Consider the following 11,571-nt stretch of genomic DNA (forward strand, 5'->3'; position numbering starts at 1 on the left):
ATGGACTTCAAGCGCAACCAACATGTTGAAGTCCAAATCAATGCAGTTTCAAAGGGCTATGAAGTGTTTCAAACGGCTCTGCACGTTCCCAACTGAGGAATAGGGTCTTATCTAGCGAAACGATAGGTCATTTAAAAAAAAAAAAAAAACTTTTATATACTTTTTAACCACAATTGTTCGTCTTGTGCTGGTAGGCGATGCGCCAGGGATTACGTCATCACGTTGGAAACGTCACGATTTATGTATATATATATATATATATATAATAATAAATTAAAACAAAGATGGAATTTTTCGCCCTTCCCCTGCCTTTTTGAACCGGAGTACACAGACAAATAACTTGGATAGATGACGTGACCGGTGATGTTTCCAACGTGATGATGTAATCCCTGGCACGTCGCAGACCAGCACAAGACGAACAATTGTGGTTAAAAAGTATATAAATGTTTATTTTTTTTAGAAAATGACCGATCATTTCACTAGATAAGACCCTATTCCTCAGCTGGGAACGTGCAGAGCCGTTTGAAGCACTTCATAGCCCTTTGAAACTGCATTGATTTGGACTTAAACATGTTGGTTGAACTTCAACTTCAGTCCATTGTGTGGAGAAAAATCCTGAAATGTTTTCCTCAAAAAACTGAATTTCTTTTCCACTGAAGAAAGAAAGACATGAACATCTTGGATGGCATTTGGGTAAGTAAATTATCAGGAAATTTTCATTTTGAGGTGAACTAATCCTCTAATATGCCTGGCACATTGAACTATACAAAACCTGGAATTGCTGATGTTAATACATGAACACACATTCATAATTCATTGCTTGTGGTTGAATTCATCCGCTTCGGAGTATCTGTCATTTAGTTACTGTGGTTGAGAACAAATTATGAGTTTGTCTGAATAAATGAAGGCATGTCTGTCTTGTATGGCACTCTGTTCATCTGCTACCTGTATATGTGCATTCACATGTGCAAGTGTATGACTGACTGACAATCTCTCATTTGTGTTGGATTTTCTTTCTTCCTTCTCTCTTCCTTGTTCCTTCCACAGCAGCAGCATCCTATGTTGTTTCTGGGGCTTTCCAAATCATTCCTCCATTTTGTCCCTCCACGGAGACATTTACTCTTCTGCAGCATCTGTTATACATGAAGTTTACCCCAACCTTCATAACAGAGAACTAAATTACTCTTTAATATAATAATAGAAATATGTAGGTTGTGTTTCAAGACAGTTGAATAAGATTTAAATGAAAAGACACAATTTTCTTCCTTCTCAAGACATCCACTGGAAATAGTATGTTGGCATCTCAAGGGAAATCAGTCCACATTTATTTGCTAAATGTAGTAATTCGTTTTTTTCCCACCCCCTTGTATTCCTGCTCTAATCAGAGTGCTGTTTTTGTCCAATTTGGAAGGCTGGATAGTCAAACACGGGTATGATCGCACTCTCTGTCTACAGGACAACCTAAGGCAGGCACAGCTGTGGTACTCGGCCCCAGCCTGCAATGATGACAATGAAGAGCGAATTTGATGGAAGAAAGTTGGCTGTTCCATCACCCAAACTCTATTATTGTATTAAAATGGCTTGAGGGCAAACTCATGCTAGAGATTGTGAGTGGGAAACCATAGAGTACACACACATATATACGCCTGCCACTTTTGCTGACACCTTGCTATTATCGCGTTGGACCCCCATTTGCCTTCAGAACTGCCTTAATTCTTCATGGCATAGATTAAAAAAGGTGTGCTGGAAATATTCCTCAGGTATTTTGGTCCATATTGTCATGATAGAATTGCGCAGTTGCTGCAGATTTGCAGCAATTCATGATGTGAATCTCCCGTTCCACCACATCCCAAAGGTGCTCTACTGGACGGAGATCTGGAGACTGTGGAGGTAGCACCGGTGTGTGTTCTGCCACTGTTGCCCATCTGCTTCAAGGTTGGACGTGTTGAGCGTTCAGAGATGCTCTTCTGCAGACCTCGGTTGTAACGAGTGGTTGTTTGAGTTACTGTTGCCTTTCTATCGGCACGAACCAGTCTGACCATTCTCCTCTGACCTCTGGCATACACAAGGCATTTTTGCCCTCAGAACTGCCGCTCACTGGATATTTTCTCTTTTTCTCATGACAATTCTCTGTAAGCCCTAAAGATGGTTGTGCATGAAAATCCCAGTAGATCATCAATTTCTGAAATACACAAACCAGTCCGTCTGGCACCAACAGTCATGCCATGTTCAAAGTCACTTAAATCACCTTTCTTCCCGATTCTGATGCTAAGTTTAAACTTCAGCATATCGTCTTGACCATCTCTACATGCCTAAATGCTTTGAGCTGCTGCCATGTGATTGGCTGGTACACTAATAAAGTGTGTGCGTATAAACACCATTGTTCTATTTTTGCAAACAAATAAAACTATACATGCATATATATATAGAGAGTTTTATTTGTTTGCAAAAACGGTGTGAAAACCATTTTTATCTGGTTTCATTTTCATATTTTTTTTTAACTCCGCGAAACTAACTGAACTAAAAAGAATAAATACAGTTAAAAATGTTAATATTATACTTGCCCTGGTCAGGTTATGGGACTCTAATTTAAACAATTAGTTTGATCCTAATTGGTGATAAACTGATATATCAGGCCACTTAATTGGCTGATATTTGACAGTCAGAACAGGTGTAAAGGCTGACTCCCCATTCACTTTATTACTGTTTCTCTCCCAACTAACTTCATTCTCATGGCTGAATGAAGCTTGCTGGAGTTCGTTGGCTATTTCTCAATGGTATGCTTTTTGATGGATATCAGGGCACAAGCATCAGTGCCAAAGCTGATAAAAAAATCAAGTCAGCAGCAATCATTGCTTCTGAAATGCACTCATCCAAGTCAGCGTTCATAAAAACCACATCAATAAAACCACAGCTTCCGTCACAAATCGACAAGTTTGTTTTGGTTGTTTGATTGTGTCATTGTCTTGTTAGTCATTTCTCCCTGCGCTTGCATGGCTTTCATTTACAATTTATTTTTTGGTGCTGATCATTATTGTTTCTAAATATTTTTATTTCATTAGTCACTTGATCAAAACACATTTCAGCAATCATTCATTGTATTTGCATAAAGAATAAACAGAAATAAATGACTTGAGAGTGCACAGGTGATTTTGGTGTGTCTGCTGTAATAATGAGGTGCATCACTGTTTTCCTCTTGTCTCCCGTGGCAGTGCTGTTCGGGAGCGATTTCCAAGGCTTCACAGACTGGTAAGCTTTTTTTTTATTTGTCAATAATGTTTTGAACTAGCAGGACTGAATGTACGGTGCAGTTATAAGTGTTTGTCAGATATTAAGTCAGTCAATCATTGATTGGTCAGGGACAGGATGCCTGATTCCAGACTGGCTGCCAAAAGAACACACACCGATTAAGTGTCATCAGACACTCTCCTGACTGGAATAAAGCAAACGTAAAATCAAAAATGTGCATGATTCATCAGTTCTTTTTACAAAGAAAAAACAATGCTCAAATTTATAATCTATCATCAAAATGTAGTCACTAACAGTTGCATGATGTGATTTATGCAGTTTTCTTTGTAATGTTATTTCCATAGGATGGTCATGTGCTTCCACTTCCGATCTGCTTTGACGTGGAAACACACACAAACATCCCTCCTTGCAAGGTAGCCTAGAAGTCTGCACTGTTATATTGACCTGAAGCATGTCAATGAAGGTTTTGACTGGATGTGTCTGTAAAACTAATTCAGGGCAGCTGCTTTTTCTCCAATGAAATCCAGGATCTCATTCAGCGTTTTCTGCAACAGTAAGTGCATGTGTGGAAATGTTTTACTAGAGGTGCCTCTTAATGTTTTCTACTATAAGCATGCTTTTATCAGCAGTGATGTGTGTTTGTGTTTGTTTTGTGTAAGTTATTACTGTGTATATGACTCTGGGGATAGACAGCGGCTGCTGGAGGCGTATCATGATGGTGCCTGCTTCTCTCTCAGTCTGCCACCCATAAATAAACCCTCCAGGTACAGTGTGAGCTCTCTGTCCTTAAAACACTACTCGTCGAGATTAGCATTAGGCTGTCTTTAATATGCCATTCATCTGGTGTATCACAAAATCTAACATAAACAGGTTAATATTCACATCAAAATGAAAAGAAATAAATTACATTAAAATTGCATATAAAATATATATATATATATATATACATGCATACATATAATATATTACTTTATAATTTAATTTTTGTAGTTTATTTTTTACTATAAGGGCTGCACTATATTGAAGAAAAATGTAATATGTGATAACTTGTTTAATGCAATACGATAATGCTTTAAGTGTAAAATCAATTTAAATTATATTTAAATACATGAATAAAATAAGGGTGCTCCGATTGATCGGTCGCCGATCATAATCGGCCGATAATTGCTTTGGGATGTGTGATCGGCGGTCTCTATAAAGGCCGATCCAGAAAAGCCGATCAGATGACGCAAAACTCGCGAGACAATTTTTTTACGCACTGGTAAAAATAGCTTCACCAGTCTGGCAATTCTACAACAGGGCTCTCAAGTGTCAAGCATTGAGCGTGACAGTCACTCATTTCGGTCTTTTGTCACGCTCTCCCGCCACACATTGTATTTCTCACGCTGAAAAACTATTTGTAATATATTTAATATGCCGCAGCGGCCAAAACTCTGGCCGCGCCGCTCTCACTGTGGAACCGGCATGAATCAAGCGCGTTTCCTCTGGTGTTGTTCGTCGAGCTACACAATAGCCAATCAGAAAATAGCACTATTGTATCTGGGTAAGATTTAACGCAACCATCAATGCAACGCAAACCCCCCCCCCCCCCCCCCCTTATTTTGTGATTACACCGGAATGAATAAGAGTCCGCAACGGCGATAGATTGAAGCGCGCGTCCGAGTGAAGACTGCGCGAGACCATGCGCGAGAGCGAGACACAGAGCACTGTATCCATGCAACTGATCGCCGCGGCAACGAGCGCGCAGCTTGAGTTCAAAAACACATTTTAGCGCTGGATTTCTTATTTAATAGCGAACTAAATGAATGATCTGCTAGTTAACTGAAGATGTTTTATTTATTTATATTAGGTACATGGTGGGACAGACTTCACTGGATCTAAAAAAATCAATCTAACCATAGATATGACCAGTAGTGGTGGCTTTCTTAATCTGTTTAAAATAATTTTGCAAGGGTTCTTCACACACACACACACACACACACACACACACACACACACACACACACACACACACACACAAAAGGTTTCTCTACCTCTCTCTTCCTCTCTAAATGCCCACAAAATCTGACAAAGCATCCCAGAAAAAAGCAAAGTTATAGATACAGATATGGAAGTTGTTATTTTTTTTTATTATTATTTTTTGTTGTTGTTGCTGTGCACTTTACTACCTGTGGTCCTTTAAGTGTATTAGAAAAACTGATGGCTGACTGACTCTAAACTAAAAACAGCAACAAAAAAAGGCTATAGTCAAAATAATGTTTAAAGTAGTCTAAAGCTAAATTTAAAGACTCAGATGTTCTGTCTTTTATTCATTTTATTTTATATTTTACAGGAAAGTTGTATGTCAAGCCCTAAGCTGCTCCCAATAACCAAGCTGCTATGTTAATACATGTTGCTTGCAAATAAATACACAGGTGTCAATTCATTATGCATTGTCTTCTCTTAAATGTAATACTTAATGTACATTGTTGTTAAATATAGTTTAATAAGTAATGCTACTTGATAAAAAGAAGTCTTCAAATAGACCCTGTAATCGGTGATCGGTATCGGTATCGGGTGATACAGCTTCCAGTAATCGGTGATCGGCCCCAAAAATCCTGATCGGAGCACCCCTATAATAAAATTAATGAATTGAATATACAGGTCCTTCTCAAAAAATTAGCATATTGTGATAAAGGTCATTAATCCCTCAGTCATCAGCCTGTTTCATTACTCAAAACCGCAATCATGGGTAAGACTGCCGACCTGACTGCTGTCCAGAAGGCCATCATTGACACCCTCAAGCAAAAGGGTAAGACAGAAAGAAATTTCTGAACAAATAGGCTGTTCCCAGAGTGCTGTATCAAGGCACCTCAGTGGGAAGTCTGTGGGAAGAAAAAAGTGTGGCAAAAAACGCTATACAACGAAAAGAGGTGACCGGACCCTGAGGAAGATTGTGGAGAAGGACCGATTCCAGAGCTTGGGGGACCTGCGGAAGCAGTGGACTGAGTCTGGAGTAGAAACATCCAGAGCCACCGTGCACAGGCGTGTGCAGGAAATGGGCTACAGGTGCCGCATTCCCCAGGTCAAGCCACTTTTGAACCAGAAACAGCGGCAGAAGCGCCTGACCTGGGCTACAGAGAAGCAGCACTGGACTGTTGCTCAGTTTTACATGTCATTCGGAAATCAAGGTGCCAGAGTCTGGAGGGAGAAGGAAATGGCAAAATGCCTGAAGTCCAGTGTCAAGTACCCACAGTCAGTGATGGTCTGGGGTGCCATGTCAGCTGCTGGTGTTGGTGCACTGTGTTTTATCAAGGGCAGGGTCAATGCAGCTAGCTATCAGGAGATTTTGGAGCACTTCATGCTTCCATCTGCTGAAAAGCTTTATGGAGATGAAGATTTCATTTTTCAGCACGACCTGGCACCTGCTCACAGTGCCAAAACCACTGGTAAATGGTTTACTGACCATGGAATTACTGTGCTCAATTGGCCTGCCAACTCTCCTGACCTGAACCCCATAGAGAATCTGTGGGATATTGTGAAGAGAAAGTTGAGAGACGCAAGACCCAACACTCTGGATGAGCTTAAGGCCGCTATTGAAGCATCCTGGGCCTCCATAACACCTCAGCAGTGCCACAGGCTGATTGCCTCCATGCCACGCCGCATTGAAGCAGTCATTTCTGCAAAAGGATTCCCGACCAAGTATTGACTATTGAGTGCATAACATAATTATTTGAAGGTTGACTCTTTTTTTTGTATTAAAAACACTTATTTTATTGGTCGGATGAAATATGCAAATTTTTTGACACAGGAATTTTGGGTTTTCATGAGCTGTATGCCAAAATCATCAGTATTAAAACAATAAAAGACCTGAAATATTTCAGTTGGTGTGCAATGAATCTAAAATATATGAAAGTTTAATTTTTATCATTACATTATGGAAAATAATGAACTTTATCACAATATGCTAATTTTTTGAGAAGGACCTGTATATCGATTCATATTAAAGCTACAAAGGTTATTCAGTCAAGAGCAGTGAGTGATTTTCTTTTTTCTTTTGTAGTTTGACAGACCGCAGCAGGTTTACTGTATTAGGCTGCTGTCACATTAAGACCCGATGCAGGAATCCTATTGACACACAACCGATTTCTTTCCCAACTGTTTACGTTAACTTAAGTCTTAAGATATAACTGACTGTTACCATGAATACTCTCCAAGACAGGCATTTTGACATAACTGTATATCTGACTGTTTGAGCGCAATAAGCCACAAAAGAGAGTTGAATTCGGCATCGTACGCTGTCCGAGAGGCGTTTTTTTTGTGTGTGTGTGCACTTCTGGTGTGTGTCAGAACCACAATGAGTTGTTTTCCACAGCTTATTGAGCATAATAACTCTTTTTATCATCAAGCAAGTCACATGTAAGTAACAATCGCGTGCCCTGTCTATTCTCTGCAATATGCATCAACCTAAAACTTTTGACTTTTCGCAACTTTTTGAAGTAGACTATTATAAAAAAATATATTGTTTATAATATATAATGTTTCATTATTTATTTATTATTATAAAATGTGACCCAGACTTTTGTTAGATGCATCCACATTGAACACTTCAATAGTGGGGAAGTAAATTTAAATGGAAAATATTTTTTAATGTTTGTAAATGTGCAAAATTGTACAGTTTATTTGTGGTCTCATTTCTTTTTCCTATAATTTTGCAGGTGCAGGTTGAAAGATTATCATAAACACAGCCGCAATATCAAGAACATCAAAGATCCCTGTATGTTTCAGGAGAAACAAGCAAATTAGAGTTTACAATGTTAAAAACCATTTTATATTTGTCATGTACAGCCATCTTCTTCTTTACAGCCGGTCGGTTTCGCCTGCTAAAACGCTCTCGCCTGACTCTGGTCGCCTTCCTCAATGAGCTCCCAAAGACCCAGCATGACATTAATTTAATCAATGTTGATGTCAACACATACACAGTAAGTTCCTCAATTATTTTAACACTGTTATCACTGGAGCTATTTACAATTTTTGACATCTTGTTTTCCTGTCTTTTCCATAGAGCACTTTATTAGTGTTCACAGTGAGTGGAGTGTTCAAAGAGGGTGAGTCTTGCTTGAACACGGTTACATGTCAAAATAACAGTGTGTTCATCTCAAAATGTTTATTTTCTTCTCTTCAGTTGATGACCAATCCAGAGACTCTGTCAGGGCGTTCTCTAGGGTCTTCGTCACAGTTCCAGCTCGGAATTCTGGGTAGGAAAAGCCAACAGCAAATCACAACCGTGACTAGATAAAAACACTTTCTGCTTCTGTTTTTCTTTATCTTTTGCTGTAATGAATTGCTTAATGTGGTTATCTTCATTTACTGGCTTCTCCCTGTGGACACACTGTCCAGCTGTTGGGTGAATTTCACAGATTGAATGTTGACTGTCCAACAGCCAATTAAAAGAATCACCGTTGATCACTTGAGCAAATATCCTCTCGGTAACACAAAGTTGATTTGATGCATGTTTATTGGTATCTGTTGCATCTTGCAGCCTGTGTATCGTGAATGACCAGCTCTTTGTGAGGAACGCCACCACTGAGGAGATCCGCTGTGCGTTTGCAGCACCAGCCCCATCCCTCTCGAGTAGCCCAGTGCCCACCATCTCTGCATCACAGCAGGAAATGCTCTCCGCCTTCTCTCAGAAGTCTGGAATGAACCTGGAATGGTCTCAAAAGTGAGCAGTGAAGAAAAACCATGCCCTTACACTTGTATGTCTTAAAGTGCCCCTATTATGCTTTTTAGTTTATTACCTTTCATGAAGTGTAATATAGCTGTTTGTGAATGTAAAAGGAAAAGAATGCAAAGTTTTAAAGATCTCCCAAAAGAAAGAACCGATTCTGAACTGCCTGAAATGAGTCGTCAGTCTTTCTTCCTGCACAAACCTATGTAGGTTTGTAACAAATTTGCATAATGCCAGCCTATGGTCTTCATTTGCTGCCCGTGAACAACCACTATATCGACCCTCAAACACTGTAGTTGTAGCTGGGGTCTGGAAGAGTTTGGTTCAACTTCCACTTCTAAAGAATGAGGACTCTCGCTGGAATTGATGCGGTGAAATTTATGCGTCATTATTGTTCGTATCACTGTGTATCAAGCGCCGAGGAAGCCTCCGGAGCTGAAATTCAGATGTGGTAATGGGCGTTTGGTTTTCTGACACGCGCTGTAAGTGGTCAGCCAATCACAACAGACTGGGCCATCTGACCAATCAGAGCAGAGAAAGCTCCCGGAAAGGAGGGGTTTAGAGAGACCAAATCCTTTATCGAACCGTTTCAAGCACAGTGAGAAAAGAGCTGATGCTGCAAAGTGTTTTTTTTTTTTCGATTATTTTTTTACTTTAGATGCATGTAAACCTGTTGCATGAGACCTCCAGAACAAAATTAGGAACCTTTAAAATAGCATAATAGGGGCACTTTGATTCTAGAACTAAATATGAATGTTTCTATGGATGTGGGAAATAGTAGGGCTGGGTGATATCAAAATCTCTGCTTTTGTAAATAGCATCATATTTATTTGTTTCCAAGGATGTTGGGCTGTAAGTTATACCACAGTAGATATATTTGTGCAGTTATTAGTAGGACTGCTTTACATGATTTAAAAAATGAAGTACTTTCTATTTAAAAAATATTTCATTTAGAAATAGGTATTATCACATTGTTATTTAGGATATAATTTTTTCTTTTCATTGAATTTCCAGTGAAAATACTATACTGTACTATGCTGTTAATTCGTAAAATTGCATTTACTTTAAAAGACTTACTAATATAAGATTTTGGTCATACCGCCAAGCCCTAGTCAATATTATCTTGATTCTGTTAGTAAGGCTTGTGTATTGCTGTTAGATGTCTCCAGGATAACGCGTGGGATTTTCACCGAGCTGCTCAGATTTTCACGGAACTAAAGGTATGAATCTGCTTGGCCGATAACAGAAATGACAGTTTTTAGTAAATGGTGTATAATATGTCCTCATTTCTTTTCATTTCAGCAGTTCTGTGCTGTCAATAAACCATTTTTTTGAAATGCATTAACTATTGAAAACCTGACTAGTTTAAAATGTTCCAAAAGATGATTAACCATCTCTAAACTTGATGTCTGTCTTTGAATAGTCATGCTGAATATTATATTTGAATTCCCTCTTTGAGATCAGGTGATTTGTGAACATGTTGTAAATCATTACAGTAAATGTATGTTGGTTACAGTGATCAGATATATAGTTTGAGGTGGACCGTGTGCTATTGAAATCTCGTCACATCCATTTGAGACTTAAAAACTAGTCATTCATCATAATATTTTATTCTCTTTTAGGCTCAAGGAAAGATTCCAGAAGCTGCTTTCATAAAATGAAAACAACAAACAAACAGAAATATATATGAATACCTGTTTGTATGTACATAGTTTTATTTGTTGTTTAACAGGCACTTAATTTGTGATGTCAAACTGAAATTAAGCAAAATCTTGTTTTATATTAATTGTATTATTTTATTTTATTTTTTCCTTAAGGATTATACATCAGGTTTGTACGTACTACAGCACTGTTTCTGTATTAATTTTAAAAAAGCACATTTCTGTTTTAATTGTGATGTCTAAAATATGTGCTGCGCTTTTGTTGGTGTTGAGCTAAACTTTTGCAGAAATAAAGTTTGTTTATTCAGGCTATTCTCAGCAAGATAATAAAACATCAATACCTAATTAAGTCTTCGCTATATTAAAGAAAGATCACTTTGATTATTGCTAAATATAATTCTACATTCATGACAGAGCACAGGAGGAATATTTGGCCCTTGGAAATTCCAGATACATTTGGGAACATGTGACTGAATTTATGTTGGAGCAAATAAATGAAAAGCAGCCAACAAGTGCATAACATACATCTGACAGTGGCCAGTTGCATAAACTTAGCCTCTATGTTAAGACTGACTTAAGAACTAATTTGACCAACTAAAAATTACTTGAGGTAATCAGTCTTACTTTTCTGATTCAAATTAGAGCAATCTAACTTTTTATGCAACTGACTTTAAAAAAAATTAGGACCAGTCTTCAAGAAAAAAAATAGATAACTCATTTTCAAGACTAATCTAAGCATCTGCAACATGATGAACTCTTTAAATACTGTTAAAAAAGTGTTGATTTGTTTAACACAATGGTCACAAAATCACATATATTTTGTTGATAGTTTAAGTCCTACTATAAAATGTGAGCATTGTAATACAGATTGAGTAGGAGTGTCCAAATGTTTTAATGGTATTGTAAGCGCTATTCTGTGACATATAGCCTACATATTGCATATGGTAATTC

At 38.2% G+C, this 11,571-nt stretch overlaps 1 protein-coding gene across 1 annotated transcript in view; it reads left to right on the plus strand.

The window, feature by feature from the left end:
• nxf1a (nuclear RNA export factor 1a) overlaps positions 1-10,965 on the plus strand; it is a 29,815-nt gene extending 18,850 nt beyond the window's left edge. The window contains exons 12-22 of the mRNA XM_056250174.1: positions 3,213-3,249; positions 3,594-3,662; positions 3,747-3,802; positions 3,909-4,013; positions 7,947-8,005; positions 8,095-8,210; positions 8,294-8,336; positions 8,414-8,486; positions 8,771-8,953; positions 10,119-10,179; positions 10,582-10,965. Coding sequence (XP_056106149.1) covers positions 3,213-3,249; positions 3,594-3,662; positions 3,747-3,802; positions 3,909-4,013; positions 7,947-8,005; positions 8,095-8,210; positions 8,294-8,336; positions 8,414-8,486; positions 8,771-8,953; positions 10,119-10,179; positions 10,582-10,620 — 841 coding nt within the window. The 3' untranslated portion in view covers positions 10,621-10,965. The remainder of the gene's footprint in view (positions 1-3,212; positions 3,250-3,593; positions 3,663-3,746; positions 3,803-3,908; positions 4,014-7,946; positions 8,006-8,094; positions 8,211-8,293; positions 8,337-8,413; positions 8,487-8,770; positions 8,954-10,118; positions 10,180-10,581) is intronic.
• Positions 10,966-11,571: the final 606 nt, after the last annotated feature.

This window comes from Rhinichthys klamathensis, unplaced genomic scaffold (assembly GCF_029890125.1).
Source record: "Rhinichthys klamathensis goyatoka isolate OS25496 unplaced genomic scaffold, OSU_Roscu_1.1 h1tg000068l_1, whole genome shotgun sequence".
Classification (NCBI taxonomy): Eukaryota; Metazoa; Chordata; class Actinopteri; order Cypriniformes; family Leuciscidae; genus Rhinichthys; species Rhinichthys klamathensis.